This window comes from Chinchilla lanigera, unplaced genomic scaffold (assembly GCF_000276665.1).
Source record: "Chinchilla lanigera isolate Chin_1 unplaced genomic scaffold, ChiLan1.0 scaffold00052, whole genome shotgun sequence".
NCBI classification, from domain to species: Eukaryota; Metazoa; Chordata; class Mammalia; order Rodentia; family Chinchillidae; genus Chinchilla; species Chinchilla lanigera.
In genome coordinates this window covers 3,605,472-3,626,016 of record NW_004955453.1, presented here as the reverse complement: position 1 = coordinate 3,626,016, position 20,545 = coordinate 3,605,472, and the positions used below count along the sequence as shown (strand labels likewise).

The window sequence follows — 20,545 nt, the reverse complement described above, 5'->3', positions numbered from 1 at the left end:
TGGTTTTTTTGGTTTTTCTCCGGTACCGGGAACCGAACTCACGACCTTGCGCTTGCCAGGCAGGCGCTTTTGCCGCTGAGCTAAATCCCCAGCCCCAATCACCGTGGTTTAACTTCTGTCAAGGTTTGTTTCCTTGCTAACATATTTTAAAACAAACCAAGACATGTCACTTCCCTTATATATGTTTTAATTCATGACTAAAGAATCTGGACATTTTCTTACGTAACACGATGCCCTTAGCCCTCCTAACAGTGACTGTGAATGGCAGGGTGCCAGCCAAAGCCCGGGCCATAATACAGTTCTCCGGTTGTCTCCAGTTGGTTTGCCCAAATTGGAATAAAAGAGAAGTCACACACATTACAGTTTGTCTTCATGGCTCCTACGTATCTGGTAAAAAGTTCTTTTCTAAGGCTTAAGAGGCAATCATTATCTAAAATACAAGGAAAGAATTATTAATAGAGAATGCCAGCAACCATACCGTGGTGGGGGTGGAGCGACCGTACTCGGGTGGGGGAAATAATGAATGGAAAAAGACCAGAAGGAAACCAAACAGGATGCCAACCGTGGTTGTGTTCGAGCAGTAAAACTATGAGTAATTTTTTCTACTTTTTTGTATTTTCTAACGATTTTTGAAAATACGCACAACTTTTATATCTTTATAAATGCCTATTTTTGCAAAAGTTTAACTAAAGAGAAAATAAAAACCCATAGAAGAAGACTAACATGAGTCTACAGAAAAGAGCGTTGAGTCTGAATTTTCTTGCTAGCGTCAGACCCAAGGAATAGAAAGCCGCCTGATCTAATGAGCTCTAAAATACAAGCGTCACAAACGCAGCACTAGAAAGTAGCAAACTGGCCCTCAGTGGCCCTGGGGATTCTCCGAGCAGTGTCTGGCACCCAAACCCCTGTTCCCTGTGAGGGCTGCAGCACAGGCGTGGAGGAGCCACAGGCCCAGGAAGGTGCTGGGCCTCGTCCAAGCCACTCCAGAGAGGAAGTATGCGGGTTTGGACGAGGAACAGGGTGTGGGGCAAGGTCCACTGACCGCACTCCCTTGTACCATGGTTATCCAAACAGCCTGCCCACACCAAGGAACCGACCACATGAGAGGGAGACCACTGCTTAGTCCTGGATGTGGTGACAGATCGGTGTCTCCTACCCACAGTCAGGGAGCCCAGCGTGAAAGACCAGATCCCACACTCAGGCCAAGGGAGGCTTGTTCAAGACATGGATGAGGAAGGCTTGAACCAGGCAGAGGGCATGGAGTGCAGAGCAGCTGGAGGTCAGGCAGAAGGTGAGGGCAGCCCTTGTCAAGAGCTAGGGTGAAAGCAGGGAGGTTGAAGGCCAAGGCTGGGCTTGGATGTTGTGACTTCTCTTGGCATGCAGGCTTCAACTTGGTTAGAAGGAGCCAGGGCAGGGCCAGCAGTAAGTATTGTGCCACCCTTACTTGTGACCACCAGTGTCATCTGGAGGTGAAGTGGAGAAAGCTTTGTGGCTTTCCTTAGGCTGCTGGCGTGTCTTACTTTCAGAGCAGGCATGGTCTACTGTAAGAAGGCTGTTCCAGCTATCTGTTGTTGGTTTGCAGTACTGGAAATTGAACCCAGGGCCTTCACACTGAACTACATCCCCAACCCCTTAAAAATTCTTTTGTTTTGTTTCTGTTTTGTGAGATGAGGTCTTGCTATGTAGTTCAGGCTGGCCTCAAACTCATGGCAGTCCTCCTGCCTCAGTCTCCCCAGGATTAGAGGGGTGTGCCACTGTGGCCAGTCTTTTTCAATTTTGAGACAGGGTCTTATTAAGTCACTGAGTTGCCCAGCCTGGACTCGAACTTGTCATCCTCCCATCAGCCTCTCATGTGACACTGCACCAGGCCTCCAACTGTTTTTTAACACCTACTTGATTTTTTTGGACACCCACAAAATCATGGCTGTCTCTGCTTTTATTAAGCCGGTGCTCAGACTTTAGGGTCGGTAAATGCTGAGGATCTGTTTTTAGCATATTTCTCATGTGGTAGTTGTGGGAATATTGTTCTCTGATCTAGACATTTGTGATGGTGTATTGTCACAAGGGAAAAGTCACCAAGCTACATCTTGTACCTTTGCAAGATTCAACTCTGAAATGATAAAATCTGCACCAGCCATGTCCATCCACGGCCTTGTCACTTTCTGAACACCTGTGGCACTTTGCCTGTCTGGCACATAGGAGTGTAAGGGGTGCACACCAAGGGCCAGTGCCAAGAGCCTGCAACGTGAAGTTGCCTCTGCAGACACCCTGGTGCTAGGCTGTTACAAAGGCATCGTAGGGGCTGGGGATTTAGCTCAGCGGCAAAAGCACCTGCCTGGCAAGCACGAGGTCATGAGTTCGGTTCCCGGTACCAGAGAAAAAACAAAAACAAAAAAAAAACAAAGGCGTCCGTGTAACGGATCCAACCAGTGTCTGGTGAGATTCAGGAGCAAAGATGAGAGGAATGAGGACAGGGCCTCCGGGTGACGCAAGCTGTCCTCACGCTGCCTGCCCACAGTGTCTCTGCTGTTGCTGTCCAGCATCAGTTTGCACCTCGGCTGTACTCAGAAGTGGCCCATTTTAGTCACAGACTTTTTTTTTTTTTTGTCTTTTTGAGACAAGGTCTCGCTATGCAGTTCAGGCTGGCCTGGAGCTCACTTTGTAGCCCAGGCTGGCTTTGAACTTGCCTCAGCCTCCCGAGTACTGGGATTATAGGTGTGCACCACCACTCCTGGCTGCAGGCTCATACTTGACTACTTTGGTCTTTGTCTCACCACCCCACCCCATGTCCAGTCCTGCAGTAACCATCTCAGCTTTGCCTCCTAGATCTTTCTCGAATCTGCCCTTTCTCCCCTCTGGGAGCACTGGCCCTGGGCCCAAGCTGCTGTCCCCCACCTTTATGCAGGCAGTGGCCTCCTTAGTGTGCTTACAGCCACTGCTCCTGCCTCCTTGTCTCCCCAACACTGCCGTCGGAACACGCCCTCTTGATCTTAAACTAGATCTTGCCACTCCTCTTTTGAAACTCTCCAAATTCTCATTCAGGGCAAAAGCCACAGTCTCTACCATGTCATTGCCCGTGCTTGTTCCTCCTTGTCCTCTCTGCTAGAGACCCGTGCCCTGCGAGCTGTCTGGGAAGCAGACTCCTGCCTTGCTGGAGCATGTGTGCTCTCAGGGAGAAGCCGGTGCTTCTGGGGGAGCTGCATGCTCTGCTGTGCAGTGCTCCCCACCTCCAGCTTCTGCGTCCTGACTCCCACTGAGGTCAGGTCCTCGCATTTTCCAGCAGATCTGGAGCCTGCTTGCTCCTGGTGCTCTGTGCGCCGCAGCTCTGGGTGCCCTGAGGGAGCTCTGGTCAGCACAGTCCCGGCCAACCTTGGGCAGAGCCTTCTGCTATTGAGGAGTCCTTGTATGGGTTGCTAATGTCGCTGTCCAGATCCTTATTCTTGGGTTCCAGCCTTCAACTCAGCCTCCCACTCCACTTCCCTTCAAAACCACTGTTCTCCTAGGTGACTTGTCTTTTCCTTCTTGGAAACCACAGTGCAGCCGGCTTGATCTGAAGTGTCCCTGTCCACATCAACGTCCTCTTTGCTTTTCCCCACCCTTTCCCCTTTCTCCATGCAGTGAAAAGGCCGCTGTTGCAACCCGAGCTTAAACCCTGTGTTCGCTGGACCTTATAATGGCATCAGCACCCACCAAGCCCTGCAGACTTGGGGTCACTGGCACCTTCATGTCTGCTCTGTCCAAGCCCCCGTGGGTCCGCAGTTCTACCTTTGCAGCATACCTCCAGTCAGTCTCCTTGTCCTGTGACCAGGTCTCCCCTCCAGTGCAAGTCCTCGCCATCTTACTGGGGGACCAAGGGAGAGACTGCTTCTCACTGGTGTTAGATGCCTTTCTAGAAGCGGTATCTGCTCCCCTTACCCTGTTGTGCCCCACTCTCTGAACATGTCACGATCAACCCCCAACACCCCATCTCGAGCATGACCCAGAGGCCACCCTGCCTCAGCCCCCTTGTGACCATCTGCCATTGTTCCCAGTGCCTCAGCCTCTGTGTCTGCCACTGAAGGCTTGCTGTGGCCCACAGGCAGTTGCACACCTCTGAGCCTAGGCCTCGCAGTGTGCAGCAGGCTCAGGGCCAGGCCATAAAGTGGATTGTGTAAACTGGGGCTTCCCTTAGCGGTAAAGAAACAGAGCTCTGGGTGTTGTGTTTCATCCTCAAACACCATAGTGGAAACTGCTCAACCAGCTGCTGGGGAGACAGTAGCTTCAAAGACTGCTTCTGAGATGAAGAGTAAAGATCCCGTGGTAGTATCTACCTTTAGTCATGAGCAGAGGGGGTGCAGAAGTGTTTCATTTCAGGCCTATAATAACAACTGGGACAAGGGAGCTTTGCAACCCTTCTGCCTCAGCCTCCCAGAATGCTGGGTTACAGGTATGCTTCACCACGCCTGGCTCATAATGAAATATTTTCCAGAAATAAAACTAAGACATTTAGCGCTTATAACATTGTCATGCAGAGAGCTAAAACTTCCTTTGAATCAGCTTTTCTCTCACATTTTCCTATTATTATTAGTGGGTTTGACTTAACCCTGAAGACTGCCCTGGGGTTAGAAAACAGCACTGTCATTTGTCACACTGGGTGTCTGAAACCCGGGTGTCAGTTTCTGTAAGACTTCCCGGTACCGGAGAAAAACCAAAAAAAAAAAAAAAAAAGAATACAGTTTCTGTAAGACTGCCTACACTGGTGCTGTTTGGAGAAAGGCTGGGATGAAGTGATCTCCCTGGCTGTGGCCATGTGTGACCTTGTGCTTCCTGGGTCAGAAGGCTTCCTCCATTGATTCCTGAACTTTCCTTCCTTGTTTTCTCCCGGTCCACCTCTAGCTTCCTCCCCAAAGCTGAGCCTTCAAACTTTCCTCTTCAGCTGGGCATAATCCCAGCACTCGGGAGGCTGAGGCAGGTGGGTTGCAAGTTCCAGCCCTTAGGAGGATACCAGTGTGAAGCCTTGGTTGAATCCCAGTACCTCAAGGACAGGAGGGAGGGAGGGATGGTTCCTCCTGCCATCCTCTGGGAAAAGGGACCCTTCCAAGGCCCTCACCAGCTGTCATAGGACTGGAATGCCTGTTTCCTGGCCGTATCCAAGGCCTCCAGGTGCAGCTTCCACAGCACTTGGGGAAGTGTCCACTGTGCCTTCCCCTTGGGCTCAGAAGTTAGACAGCGCTGCAGGTCAGGGTGGGAAGGGACCTGGTTGCAGGCCTGGGACTAGCCGCCGAGCCCAGAGCAGGCGGCCTCAGAGAGCAGAAAGGTGCGCAGTTCAGTGGGCGAGGATTTTTCTCTGTACAAATAAATCTTTCAGAGAATTCTAGCACATAAACAAACTTAGGAACTGAAACGGGCTGGCAGGCACACAGCCCTCAGCCGCCATGCTTCCTCCTGGCCCCCTTGGCAGGGGCCCTGAGCTCCCTGTGGAAGCCAAGCAGCGTGACCCTGAGCTCTGCAGGGCTGTCGCTGCCGCTGCCACTGGAGGGCACCGCCCCAGGCAGACGGAGTGTGGTAGGGTCAGTCCTGCTCTGGACAGTTTCATCATAGCCTGGTGGCTTTTTCTTTAAGGAGAAACCTGGGCCTAGCACAGGGGCAAGCCTAGTAGGGATGCCCCTGCCACCGCTGTCCCCCAGCCACCCCACAACCTCTGCCCAAATGGTGACAAGGCCTTCTCTCAGAGTCAGTTTTCTCTCCATTGCAGACCTGCTCTGCCCCTTGATGTCTTCCAGCCCGCCTCTTCTGCGCAGGGTTTTGTTTTGTAGGTTTTTAGTCCCGGGGGTTGAACCCAGGGCCTTCATACTGAGCAGCTTCCCTGGTGTCTGTCCCCACCCTGCCACTCCCCGAGACAGGATCTTGCTGAGTTTCCCATACTGGGCTTGCTCAGACTTGCAGTCCTCCTGCCTCAGCCTCCCAGAGTGCTGAGATTATAACCGTGTGCCACTGTGCTCAGCCCGCCCAGGTGTTTTTCAGGCACTTTCTTCTCAGCCCCCTGGACTTCTCTTATAGCCACACTGTACCCAAGGACGATCGCCTTGCATTCAGACTGTGAGAAGCCACAGCATCAACCCCACTCCACCTGCCACCATTCCAAACAGCCTGGTTTGTTCCAATCAGGGGACTTTTCTTTCTTACTAATACTATGCCTTTTGAGCTGAATATTTTATGCAGGAAGCCCATCCAGAGTCACTGCAAAAGTGATTTTGTACCTAGTTAATGTTATAAATTAAGTCCATTCACAGTTTTTTGAACCAGTCTTACTGAGGCGCTGACATTTTTCACAGAATAAATTTTAAAATATTTGCCCAGAATAGGACAGGATGTTGACATGTTTCCTCAGCCTCTATGTCCAAAAGTATGGAAAAACGATGCATATGTGAGGTGGCCCTGCTTGGTTTCTTTTCCTTAATCATCTATTCTGCCTGCTTTACAAAATCTCAAAAAAAGTAACGCTAGATTTAGGGTCTAAATCTTCAGATATGGCTGTGGTCTCAGCTGCCACTAGGAGTTTGTGCGATTTTGAGACTCCCTGGCCTGCCTTCAGTGTCCCAGGCAGGTTGGGACTGGATCACAGCTATGGGCGTGCAGCAGGGACTATGCCGCACTGTGTGCAGTCATACCAGGTACTGGGAAGCGGGTCCGGAGGTGGCTGCCTCACTAGACGGATGTTTTCCTAGCCGTGTGCCTCCGTGTTGGCCCTGTGTTTAACCTGACTCCTTAAGAGTGGTATCCTGAGGCTGCCCGACAGACTTGTAGCCTGCACAGGGAATGACCCAAGTCCCAGGATTAAGCAAAGGAGAGGCGGGACGTGATCTTTCAGAAGGGTTCTGTTTATGCATCTTCTCATGGCTTTTTCTTTTCCATGAAAAACGCTTTGTCCTTTTGTCTTCTACTGCTGGCCCTGGTTATGGACTGGGCATTGATGTGAGCATAGTTTCCAAACAGAAAATTAATGCGCTATTGCGTCCTGAGCGGCTGCTCCCATGCTGCATGCTGACTGCCGTCCCTCCACGTCCCCTTCACGTCCCTCCATGTCCCCCTCACTTCTTGCTGCTTTCCCTGCTCACTGTGGGCATCCTTCCTGCTCTCAGCCCCTCCTCAGAGGCAGGGCCAGGCCTGCTCTCCCTAACTGTGGGGCGTCTTTTCAGGTCCATCCCAGAGGCACTGGACTGTGTCCCACAGGGCAGGCTCTGCTGCCGGGGTGCTGTTGCTGAGCAAGAGTTCCTGGTGGCTCTTCAGACCTTTTTGTTTTGTTTTGTTTTGTTGAGACAGTCTCACTGTACAGTTCAGGTTGGCCTTGAATTCACTATGTAGCCCAGGCTAGCCTCAAACTCATAGTGATCCTCCTGCCTCAGCCTCCCGAGTGCTGGGATTACAGGCATGCACCCTTTGCCTGTCTAAAATGACAGTCGGGACAGATTTTCCGAGATGCGCTGTGGCGGCAAGGAGTGAGGTAAAGAGACTGGGGGAACCTTCAGCACTGAAGACGCACTTTGTGGTGTCTGTGCTGTTGGGGAGGGACGTCTGTCCTGCCTGAGGAGGCAGAGGCGCTTCACGTGAGCAGCTGCAGGGTGCAGGGGTGGGCGTCTCGTCCTGGCCAGAACCGGAAGCTTGAAGCGGACTGTGTGGTCACAGTGGCCCTGGTCAGGACTCAGCGCTCAGAGGGTTCAGGGCAGCAGCGATGCTCCTGCTGCCACGATGGCATTTGTACGGTTCAAAGAAGGCCAGAGCTTTCAGGGTTTTAAAGCAGTTCTTACCAACCCAGCTTCTGTGGAAACATGCTGCTTCAGGCGCTGGGATTATCTGCCCAGTGCGTCCTGTAGGGAGGAAGACAGGGATGCCAGGAGGCCCCGATCATGGGAGGAACCAATGGGCCCACTTGGGAGCTGCCACCCCGAGCTCTCTGAAGACCGGTTTCCACACAGCGTGGACGCCCGGCCGGGGGAAGGACTGGACTTGGAAGGAAGCGGAGAAAAGGAAACAAGCAAACTCTGCAGGGAAAAGCTTGACCACAAGAATGAGGAGGCCGAGGCCAGGTCACTCTAGAGGAGCTGATGCAGCTGTGCTCAGGAAATGTGGTGGGCCCAGGCAAGCCCGCACTGACCCTGTGGAGGCCGCACTGGCACCCCAGCCTGCCGGGCACACCAGGAGTTGGCACCAAGGCCGCCCTTGGCCACGGCACAGACGCCTCCTGAGAGCTGAATGCAGCACCTGCTCCCCGCAGTAGAAGACTCACATGTGTCCTGAGTCCCTTGTATTTTTGGATAGGGGTCATTCTTGGAATAATCTGAAAAGTATAATTTCCTATTTTTTGAAGAAAAACCAAAGTCACGTTACAGATTGAAAACTCTTCAAAGGCTCTGCACTGAATGAGTAAGAAAGTGTGATCCGCTGCGTCCCTTCTCCCCTGGCCCCGTGGCTGCCACTTTTCGGCTATCAGTTCCTGCCTTAGTGGAGGGTGAGGGGCCCACAGGGTTCTCCATGGCCTCCCTGGTAGAAACTGGGTCCCCATAGGAGGACCTGGGACCCCCCCAGAAGGCACCATCTCCAAGGCTGTGAGCAGAGAGGTTTGGCCAGGGCAGGTCAGGGTGCAGGAGGCGTCTGCGAGCCCAGCTGGAGGCTCCTGCTCCCGGCGGATGCTCGTCACAGCCGTCACTCATCACCAGGCAGGAACCGTGGTCCGGCTTTGTGCAGGCCCTGCAGCTCCGCCTCCCGCCCTCATGCTCTTCCTGCATAGATCACTGGGCCCGCTGTGAGTGCCCTCGCTTCCCTCCTCTCCCCTCCCCTTGCCTCCCATCCCCTTCTGCCTCGCCCCCTCAAGCCTGTCTCCCCTCTGTACCTCCACTTGGTCCCAACCCCTGGTGCCGTGCCCTCAGTCATCCTTCCATGCCGGCTGTTCCTCCTCACTACAGATGCAGCGCGTCCCCTGTCCCACATACGCGACAGCCTTCCTTCCTGCCGTTCTCAGCGTGGATTGCCCCTGGGCTCTCTGACACAACGTGCCTGGGAAACGTGCTCTCATAGGGCATCTGAGGCTGAGGCTGCAGAGCAGCTGCTCTGGGAGCAGCCCTGTCACCCAGCTCTGGGATTTTGGTTCTCACGGCCCAGGCCTTGAATCTTCCCAGCTTGATGCTGCCGCTGCCGCCCCCCCAACCTTACCCAAAGTCGCCAGTGCTGAGTGCAGGGCTGAGTACAGACAGTTTTGGACCTGTTGCCATGCAGGTCACTTTCAGTGGGCACCACAAAGAGCTGGGACGTCGGCCTACAGTGCCTGAATGGGGTTCCAGGCGTGGCCAGTCTCTGGCAGCATCACCTTGGGCGAGTTACTTAATTTCTGTGTACCTTGGTTTCCTTATCTGAAGCATGATATCCTAAAGTACCTTCCTGGTAGGGGTGCTGTGCGAATTGCGTGTGCTCTGTGGAGCACACCGCCTGCCTCCTGGAAGTGCTGCTGAGGCCACTCCTGCTGTCATATGTACCCCTCCTTTCCGCACACGCTTTCCTTGAGCTTGCCCCAGCACTGGCCATGCCTGACCTTTCTCCTCTCTCCAGACCCTCTTATGCTTCCGGTTTCATTCCCTCGCTTTTCTTTTTTGCTCTCTCCATGGAGGAAGTGTGAGAAATGCGGCCTCGGCTGTCACCTCCTTCCCTGCACCCTGCGGTAGCTGATGCCAGGTGTCTTCCCCAGACCAGCCACCACCCCAGCCTGACCCAGCACCCTGCCGCCTTGTCAGTTTTCTCATTGGAATTTCTCCTGCACCTCAGAATCAGGAGTCCCTCAAATGTAATGTTTTTGTTTGTTTATTTCTTGAGACAAGGTCTCACTCTGTAGTTCAGGCTGGCCTTGAACTCACATCGATCTTCGTGCCTGAACCTCTCAAGTGGTGAGATTATAGGTGTGCACCACCATGTCCAACTCAAACGTCATAATGTTTGATTTCATTTTTTTTAAGTGTGAAGGCTTATTATAGACAATACCGATAAATGAAAGGACTGAAATGCACCCCATTAGTAATCTATCCATTGAGCAAACACCACCACCAGACCCAATATGTCCTTGAGCCTGGTCCCTTTTCCCCAGAAGACATCTGGCAGTGTCTGGAGACATTTTGGGTCATTAACTCGAGTTTGGGGTGGTTCCATAGAGGCCAGAGTTGCTGCTCAACTTTTTTTTTTTTTTTTGAAACAGGGTCTTACTAAGTTGTCCAGTTGGAGCTCAGACTTACAGTCCTCCTGCCTCAGCCTCCTAGACTGCTGCAATTACAGTGTGTGCCACCACACCCAGTACTGCTCAACATTTTATCATGCATAGGACAGCCCCCCACAATAAGGGGTCGTTTAATCCAGTAACGCAGAGGTCCAGAAGCCCCATTCTGTCCCTCTCTATAGAACAAGATGGTGTTGCTCCCTTTTTCCCTATCCTGTTCCCCATCTGTGCCTTCTGTGTCAGGGAGCCTGTCTTCTCCTCTATCCTTCCCTGAGCCTTTCAGAGCCCACACAGCTCTGTTTGTCACGTCTCAGGGTCTCAGGCAGCTGCCCCTTTTCTCTCCCAGTTGTGACATTGATGGCCACTCACCCAAACTAATGAAAACACTTCCCACCTGTGGCCTGGCTGTATGCTTGGGGACGTCAGTAGACCTTTGGGGCTTGGTGAGCTCTGTCCAGGCCTGGTAGGGTCCAAGCTGCCTAAGGGCAGCAGCTTCTGTGTCTGATTCCTCTGTGTGACATCATTCAGAGCACACAGTCATCACTCCATAAATCTTTGTTGTGTGTATATGAATAAACAGCTGGATGAGAAAACACCTGGGAAAAGTCTCCTCCTGACTCCCTCACAAGCTGTCTGTCTTGCAGATCCTGGATGAATGGTTCGGCCAGACCATCATCCGCTCCTGTAGCAAACTGAGCTACGAGCACGCGCAGAGCATGATCGAGAGGCCTTCTGAGAAGATCCCTGAGCAGGAGCTGCCCCCTATCTCCCCAGAGCACAGCAGCGAGGAGGTGCACCAGGCCGTCCTGAACCTGCACAGGATCGCACAGCGGCTTCGCCAGCAGCGCTTCACCGACGGCGCGCTCCGCTTGGATCAGGTTGGTGAGCATTTCTTATGGGGTTTGATGCGGGCCTGGTGGCAGGGTGAGCAAGAGGCAGCATGATACTCCCCATCTCTGTCCCCTTCCCTGCCACTGCACCACCCTCCGGGCCTCCATGTTTCCATGAGCCCTGCTGACAGGAGTCACGGCAGAAGGGCGCGCTTGTGTGGGTGGCCCTGTGACCTAAACGCCAGGTCTTCCCTGGAGACTGTCTGGGATCTGATCCTCAGCCCAGGCTCTGGCCTTGAATCCCTTTCCACGGAGGTAGGAGCAGGAGACAGGGAACTCAGGAGGCGGCTGGCCAATGTGTAATCCTGAGACTCCAAAGTATTTTCACCCTCATCTCCCCACAGAGTTATATTTACAAATCCACATTAATCTCAGCCACAGAGGAGAGCTGAGGAGCATGCAGAACATTAGCTCTTAAAGCAAACAGTGGTCGGAGTGGCAGTGCTGACTCAAATATCACAGCCATGCGTCAAACCGCTGCACTTAAGCAGCCGTCACTTGAACCCAGGGGAATTTCCGCCTCTCAGAGTCTTGGGTGGCTGTTTCCTTGTTGATTGTCAGTGCATTGCAGAGTGGAGCCCAAGTTGTAGCATGGCAGCTTTTCCTTTTCCACTTGTAATTTGTACACACATTGTGTGCCATGGGCAGCAGCAAGGCTGCTGGGGTTGGCTGGAGGTGGGGACTGGGCAGGCCAATGGCACAGCTCACCACACAGACTTCTTTCCTGGGCCTCTCTGCTGAGAGCCTCTGAAAAGCCTGTTCCAAAGCCTTCCAACAGAAACTCTGATTTCATTCTATCTCCTGTCACATGTGTGTGGATATGTATTAGAAAGCATTGCAAGTGAGCGCTGCTTAGGCCCCAGAGGAAGTGAGCTGCTCCCGGGGCAGTGGCTGATGGGCCTGGGCTCCCTTTGCCAGCAGAGTTGGGGGGTAGCTGGAGCCCTGGGCCAGCAGCCAGGGCAGGCCTGTGTCGTGACAGTGCCAGGGGGTGGTAGGCAGACTTGGGGAGAGCTGGTCAGCAAGCTGGAGGAAGAGGGACTAAAGGCACAGGAGATGACAGTGTGCCTTCCACTTGCAATGGAATCACAAATGCACCAGGCCCCCTGCTTGTCAAGTCCAGGAACCTTCACAGGTTTGCGTCCTGGACTTCAGTCCTGCACAGAGACCTCCTAGGTCTCTGGGTTCCCATGGCAGAAGCCTCTTCTGCTCACCACTTCAGACTTGCATCCCTGGGGTCTGCCCAACTTCCTCTCTCCCCACCCGTGCTCTCTCCCCAGTGGATTCTTCCGCTCTGAGGGTTTTAACTACTAGCTGGCTGGGTGGGTGCTGGTGACACCAGGGCCTGACTCTCTAGCCTCCTTCTCCAGCTCCAGCCTGGCCTGTCGAGTGCTCTCTTAAGCTCTCCTATGGCCACCTCGCCAGTACTCATCCTTCCTTCTGTGGAGAGTGTGCTCGCCACCACAGGTTCGCCACACAGTGGCCCGGCCCTGCTTCCGCCTGTGCCCTGCCAGGGGGTTGCGTGTGTCCCAGACCTGATGTGCCAGTCGCACCTGCTCTTGTACTTAGCAGTTTTACTAAGTAGTCGATCAACTTACCAGTGCAAACATAACAAAGAGCTGTTGTTTTTATGTAAACTTGTTTTGGAAAGTCCAAGTTTTGTTCTTTGGATGAAACAACTATAAAAGCAGGATATCCTGAAATTTAGAAAACATTTTATACTCAAATTGCTTTATAAATGTCTTGAAGACAATGAATTGAGTATAATGTGTTGAGAAAAGATGATGTAGAAAGCTAATTAGCATACTCTTTTTTTTTTTTCTTAAAGCCTTTTTAAAGATAGTGAATGAAGTATATTTATGTAAATTAAGTCAAAACACAAAATTTTTAATTACATATGTACCTCTTCTGCATAGCTCCCTTCTTTACCTGACTCCTAGAATAACTAACCAACTGCTGTAACATTCCAGACTCGTCACCCCATCAGGCTGATGTGCAGTTCATTTGGGTTAAATGCACGAATACTCCTCGGCAAACCAGAAAAGACCCTGGGCAACCTCAGGACATGCTCGGAGAGGTCAGGTCTCCAAAACAGGAGTGACCACAGGTTGTTGATAGATGAGAGGTGGTTGGCAGGTCTGAGCATCAGGATTATTTGCTGAAAGCAGCTCTAGGTATCTCTATCTCACTGGGCCTCTCAGTTTATAAAGTAGAAAGTCGAAGGCTCCAAAGCTCACTGAACTTCTATGAAAAACACCCGAGGAGTGCTTTGTTCAGTTCTCCTCCATTTGTACCATGCTGACTTAAGAGAAAAAAAGTTTCCCTCACAGTGTGTGGGGGAGACATCTTCAAAAGTTTTAATTAAGTTCCAGTTAATTAACTTTCGAAAAATAATGACTTTGCATCCTTGGAGTTGATTCCTTGGTTCCCCAGAAAACAGGTCTATGGACCCCAGCATTAGAAAGAGGAGACATCAGTCTCCTGCAGCCGGGACACTCATGGGATCATTTATAAATCAGCTAAATGGCCCCATTCAGAAGTCGCTGTGTTTGTTCTCCTGTCCCTACTGCCTGTTTTTGCCCTCACAAAAATCCATTTTTCCTGGGTGCCTTCTGAGTAGCCTACTGTTTAGGGTTGTTCTCTGAAGCTTTATTAACCTCAGCTCGCTTTGCCCATGGTTTTTTGTTCATGGTTTTCAGTCCAAAAAAAAAAAATTACCTCCTTTTGTGTTAGCCTCAATTAGAGATTAGTCTGAGAGGAGATGCCATCCGCATTACACACTAGACCCCTGGCTTCAGTGTACATCTGCTGAACTGGCAGTTTGGGCTTTCCAGGATATGGGTGGGGTCCGCGGTACTAATGTGCCCTCGTGGAGCCAGGGGCAGAGCTGTGATAACCTCAGGAATGCAGGGCAGCTGGACCACTGGGTGTTTGCAGTCAGCAGCTTGGCACACAATGGCTCCGCCCAGCCTGAGGTAGTGAGCTGCAGCCCCAGCACTGCATCTGGCCATTTTCCCTGGGTCACTTGCAGGCTGTCCTGCTACTGACCTGCTGTGCTGTCAGAGATCAGCAAGCTCTCTGTCCTGCGAAGGGAAAAGATCTTTAAGATATGAGTGCCTACTCCAAATGTCTCTTACCTGGAGCTCAAGCCTGGTTCTAAAAAGCGTCTCACTCCATGAAATGATTCTCCTTTGTTACATGACCCAAAAAACAAATGCAGACCTCAGATGTTGTCTCGGGCTCTGGTGGGATGAGCTGAATAATGTCCTGTCTGGGTGGTTTCTTCCTCTCTCCATGTTTTCTGCTACCATGATAATCCAGGGACTTAATATAGATGCTCCTTTCATTTATCTACTCATGACATATGTCTCTCCTGTTTCTTAAAAGGCACTCCAATGATGGGGGCCAGCATTTTTGTGTTTTAGCCAAAGAAATCAGAGAAGTTTATGATCCTCTGCATCCTGAGCTTTAGGAGGATGAGCTGAGGGAGACCCTGCCCCGGCCTACTTCCCTCCTGACTCAGGCTGCCTAACAGACTTCGAGAGGTTGGGACATAGCCTGCCCCACCCAACTTTGAGAGGAGCAGGACCTCAGGCTTCTCTGGGGTTTTTTAGCCATTGCCTTCAGAAAGATACAGTGGGAGGGTAGTAGGCTGCTGAATAGAAATGTAGTACAAAAGATCTCAGGAACACTGGTGGATTTCGGGAAATGACACCTATGTGTGCTGCAGCTTTCTCAGCCTGCTGTATGTGAGGAGTTCTGAGAGAAACCAGCCTGGCTGCCGGGTCCCCAGGCAGGCCGCACCTTGGGAACAGTGTGACTGAAACAGTGAAGAAAACGTGTTTCCGTTTTTTAAGGGAAATTTCCCCAAACTAAAGGAGCCTTTACTGAGTTCCAAGTTGCATTTTGTTTGACTCTTACACAATTTTGAAACCCAAACTTCAAGCACTTTCTTTGTAGATGTAATTGTAAAGGTAGCCTTGTTTTGTTTTGTTTTGTTTTTCTTTTCAATTTGCAGCACCAGGGATCTAACCCAGGGCCTCACATATGCTAAGCAAGTGTTCTCCCATGGAACTGTATCATAGCCCCAGCCACTAAGATAACCTTGTCCGTGGGAATACCCTGAGTGTTCTGGGACCTGAGCTGCTGGGGACGCTGTTGCATGCGGCCTTGATCTAGCCCTGCTGTGTGTCAGTGCTTGGCAGGCTCTTCCTGCCCAGGGCCAGAGAGCAAGCAGTGTGGGCCCGCCGGGCACTGCCATGGGAGTATGGCCCACCGCGTGCTTGATGCAGGTAAGGTAGCTCTGGACCAATAGATAGAACTTGAAGGACACTGAGACTTGAATTTCATGTAATTATCATGTGTCATAAAATATTGTTCTTCCTTGGATTATTTTCAGCTGATTTAAAATGTAAAACCCATTAGCTCCTGAGTCACAAGCAGGTTTGACCTGTGACCCCATGTTGGTGACCCCTGCAGAAGTGACCACAGGCATCAACCCATCACACAGTGAGCTTTTAGCAGCTCATCACCGCTGCCCCGGGAAGCCAGGCTAGCTAATGGAGAACAATTGTGCTAAGTTAGCTCACAGGATGGTTTCGTGCAATTAAGTAAATTATTCTTTTGATTAGTACATGCTTAGCAGGTCCAATTAGAGGCTGGAAGCAGAGGAACAAACCCATTTAGCTCCAGTTCCTCACCCATGTGTGGTTGGGTCGCTTTCATCAGCCCGAAGCCAAAGGAGCAGAAGCACTCAGCCCCCCTGCGGGCTCCTCACAGCAGCCGGAGCGCCCGCTGCCCCTCCCAGCCCCCAATGTTTGTCCCCACACTGCCCCAGCGCCTAGCTAAACAGTGTGCGTCAGGGAACCTGGGCCTGCTCCTCCTCTCCTGTGCAGTTGCTTTCAAGAAAGGAGCTTTCCAGCTTTTTTTTTTAATACATGATATTTTTATACATGATGGTATTTGATCCTGGGTGAGGAAGATGAACACATTCATCCTACCTGAGTCCTCTTACTGTTTTTGTCACTAGTAAAACACAAGAGTAAGCCAGGCGTGGTGGCACATGTCTATAATCCCTGCTCAGGCAGGAGGATCGCCACGAGTTTGAGGCCAGTATGAATTACATAGCCAGATCCTGACTGAAAAAAAAACAATAACAAACAAAAGCACTAACACACACGAGAGGACAGAGCCAGTGTGGTAGCACGTGGTATGTACCGAGACCCTGTCTTACAAAACCTAAGTTAGTCCATCACAGGAGCACTCTGTGGACCGGGCGGTGTGTTTCCCTAGTCAGAGCCTTTGTACTCAGCTTGTTTTCAGAAAGCTTGAACTGGGGCCCAGTGTTGCGCAGGGCTGGAACTATGATAACGACGGACCAAGACTCTGTCCCAGTTCTCAGCAAGTGCCCAGGGTTACAAGGGATCGGCCGGAGAACCAGAAAATGAAAGTGCTGTGACAGAGCTGTGTCCAGAGCACAGGAGCAGTGTCTCAGCGGCCCTGTACCCCAGGTCCCCAGCGGGCCTGGGGGCCAGAGGTGGCCACTGTTTCCTGCTGTGAGGAATTGAGGGCAGAGAGGCACAGCAGGAGGAGGGGCAGGGGCTGGGCCTTGAAGTCTGCAGGATGGAGCTGGCAGCCGTGAGAACTGTGCTGAGGAAAGAGCAGAGGGCGTTTATAATCCCCGAGAGCAGTGACAAGGGCCTGAGCTGAGGCAGGGGCTAAGCGGGAGAGAAGTGTCTGATCCCAGGAAAGGGAAGTCGCAAGGCTCTGATGAATTTGTTTTCTTGCTTAGACATGGAGGGAGAGAGGTAGTATGGGAGAAGGAGGAACCCGACTCCCAGTGAGGCACACGGGTGGCCACATGTCCATGCGCTGCCAGGGACACCGGCAGGAAAGAGGCCCGAGCGGAAAGACAGTGACATCCACTGTGGGGCTTCTGACTTCACAGGGCTAATGTGAGACAGGACAGGGGAGCCATGAAGTGAGCATTTGGACACAGGTGCTGAGGTCCCTGTGTCGGGAGGCCTGGCCCCTTGGGACCCACTGAGAGCCAGCAACATCCACACCGCGGCGAAACCACACAGACCTCATGCGGGAGGGTGGCCCTGAAGACAGGAGGGCAAGGGCCCGGCCCAGAGCGCCCTCCCTGAGTCGATGGGACCCTCCTTCGGTTTTCTCATGTGCTGAAGGCCGCGCTGAGCTCAGGGGAGGAGCGTGGGCAGCAGAAGACACTTACCCTGCTGGACTGGTAGTGAGCTTGGGAAGGCTGGAGGTGCTTTCTAGAAATGCCAGCCGAACAACGGCCCAGGCACAGTGGCTGGAGACAGGCCTGAGGGAGCCAGGCCTGGTGGCAGTCAGCGGGGATGAGGTGGTGTGGAAGAGGACAACTAGGGAGGTGCCACCTTGTGCAGCCTTGTCCTGCTACGAGGCTGGTAGAGAAGAGCCCGCCTGGAGGTTTAAGGGATTTAGCCCAGCTGTGAGCCCCAAGACCTGGCCTGAGATGGAAGTACTGTTCTGTCTGTTGCCAGAACCTTCTAGATGAGAGGAGAGAGTGCAGTAGCAGTGAATGGAGAGAAACTGGAGTGTTTAGAGGGGGCAGGAGGTAGCCAGGGGCAGACAGCCACACCTTCTCCTGGGTCCCAGCTGCCCTGGCTGCAGGGTGCCCTCCTAGGGCCAGGTGGCATTTGCCCGTGTGTCCACCCAGGTCAGAAATGTTGGTGCAAAGCTTCAGCAGACTCTGACGTCTGCTTTCTAAATTGCTCTCGGAAGCAAACTTGGCTTCTAGGAGCTTCCACCTGCTTCCAGTTTCTTCTTCATGCTCATCTTTTATAGATAGAAGCACCTCCCCTCATACCCGCTGCTGGGCTCGCTTCACCTCTTCTGCAGCCTGAAGGTTGAACCCCACATCCTCTGTGGAGAGGTTTAAGTTTGCCACCCCTGCTGTCCCCAAACAGCCGGCCCTCCTCCTCATTAGCTAGCACTTCATTTGTACCTCTCACCCATCTTTGTCACACTGTCACATGGCCTGTCATCTTCCCTAGGGCTGTGAGTTCTGAAGGGCAAAGATGACATCTTTTGCATCTTTGTGTCCCTAGCCCTGCAAGGTGCTTATTTTCCACCTGATGTTTCACAAGCACTAAACCCTACTGTGCATCTTGGCCTTCTAAAGGATAGAGCGGCACTGGTTGTGGCGGGGCAGGCCATGGCTCTGCAGGAAAGTGCTTTTGTGGAAGAGAATTAGACACACATTGTCTGACAGGGCAGGTCTCCCCTATGACACACCCCTGGCTGTGTGATTGTTCAGCGGGCAGCTGAGGTTTAGAACAAGATGTAACAAGGATGTCGTCGAGGAGGAACTGCCGGGACAGGTGCGAAGCGAGGGATCAAGGGCACCGCAGGGGGTGGCAGCATATCCGTCCTGTCCTGCTCACTTCCATGTTCCCTCCAGGCCAGCAACAATAACGCCAGCATTCAGCATGGCCAAGTCCCCACCTGCCTCTCAGGAAGTTCCCTTGGGGCCAGCACAGTCAGCTACTCCTCGGAAGCAGGAGCAAGGTGCACAGCGAGGAAAGGGCTCCAGGCTGGCGTGCCCGTAGCCAGATCCCGACAGCACCTGCTTTTGCCTCAGATGGAAATGACTTCCCTCGTTTCCCTCATAAGGCAGGTTCTGTGCAGTTGCTGCAGGGCTGTCCAAGAAAGGAGCACAGGTTACTTCCTGGTCAATTGAGCGTGGCCTGAACAGCTCAAACAGAAGTCCCTGGCCTTTCCAGGGAACACTGCAAGGGACAGAGGGCTCACACACTGCCCAGTAAGACCTAAGAAATCTGCTCAGTTTAACTGGGCATGGCCAGCACCCTGGCTCCTCTCAGAGCTATGTCCTTTGCAGCCTGTGTCCTTGCCAGATGACCAGAACCTGGCCGCCTCGGGGCCCTCCCGTTTGGGTAACCGCACTCAAGGTTGGGAGGCAGTCGGACTCTCCCCCTTTTTACACAGGACACACTGCACCCCTTGCTCTGCCCCTGTGTCATACCCACGTCACTCCAATGTGTGCCAAGTAGCTACATAAGAGACATGGAATTCTTTGACGTTAGTAAAACCTGCACTGGAGAGAGGGAAGCCTTGCAGCTGATCTTTAGATTTTGACCATGACCACTTCTTGGGCCCAGCCCAGCTGATTGCCGTGTTCCTTTTTCAGCAAGCCAGGGGCTCTGCTTCCCAGGCGGAAAGCTCTGTCCTGCCCACCATCTGCCCTGCACTCGGACGCCACCTTGAGTTCCCCAGAGGGCTGCCTGCACCTTGTCCCTCAGGAACCTGCCGGCATCTGGGCCAGTACAATCCTCAAAACTATCTGGAGGACAAGACAGAGGATTGCTGGCCTTTATTTTGCTGATTAATAGAGGGTTTCTGGCTTTTATTTTGCCCGTATCCTTTAAAAAGCCAGTTAACATCTATTACCTACATTACCATGTTATCTTTCATTTATAAATGAAACATTTAGCACCAAAACAAAGATACAGTTTTATAACATGGAAAAGTCTTTTATGTTGATTTGGTTGACCTTGGTGAAAACCTATTTAAATTTGTCATCTTTTTCTCATTTTGTTTCGTCTCAGCCCAGCCTGTGAGAACTACTAGATTTATGCGTCAGACAGGAGCGGTTCTGGCCTGTGGGGGCTCTCGGTTATGTCGTCTTTCACTGTTGTACCCCACACCTTGCTAACCCCTAACCTTCTTCTTTCCTCCTTTCTTTGCAAAGCCTGGACTCCCACTTGCCAGCTCTGGAATCGCACACAATCCCCTCCCTCCATAAGCCTGCTTCAGAGGACAGCCTCATCCCGCAGTTGTCCCGGCGCCCTCCCATCTCTCCCTGGGTGCCTGACGCAGTGCCTCAGCACCTTTCATCCATTTTGCTTGCCGGTTTTGTGTGTTCCCTTGCTGTCCCTCCCTGCCATGCTTTACCAGGCCAGCCACCAGCCAGTTACTGCACTGGGATGACAACAAGGGCTGTGGGGCCTAAGAACACTGTGCCCATTTTACACTCTCCATTTCAAATTGGGTTTCTGTTATTCCTTGAGAAAATTCCACATTTCTAGCCGTGGGTGGTGGGGCATTCCTGTAATCCCAGCACTCAGGAGGCTGAGGCAAGAGGATCGCTTCAAGTTCAAGGCCAGCCTGGGCTACATAGTGAATTCAAGGCCAGCCTGAACTGCATAGTGAAACCCTGTCTCAAAAAAACAACAACCAAAGAAGAAATTCCACATTTCTAAAAGAATGACAGTATTGTAGCACAATGAATTTTATTTATACTATTGTTCGTGCTTCCATTTTAAGGGACATATGACAGACATTTTTAAACTAAAGAAGAGCCAGAGATATAGCTCAGTGGTACAAGCACCTGTGCAGCAAGCGCAGCATACTGAGT

The 20,545-nt window shown here is 52.1% G+C and overlaps 1 protein-coding gene across 6 annotated transcripts in view; it reads left to right on the top strand.

Moving 5' to 3' along the window:
* The window catches only part of Dis3l2 (DIS3 like 3'-5' exoribonuclease 2), a 292,479-nt gene that overhangs the window by 225,206 nt on the left and 46,728 nt on the right, over positions 1–20,545 (top strand). For all 6 annotated transcript variants that reach the window (XM_005395384.2, XM_005395381.2, XM_005395382.2 and 3 more), the window contains one exon: positions 10,882–11,115. In XM_005395384.2, the coding sequence (XP_005395441.1) occupies positions 10,882–11,115 (234 nt within the window). The remainder of the gene's footprint in view (positions 1–10,881; positions 11,116–20,545) is intronic.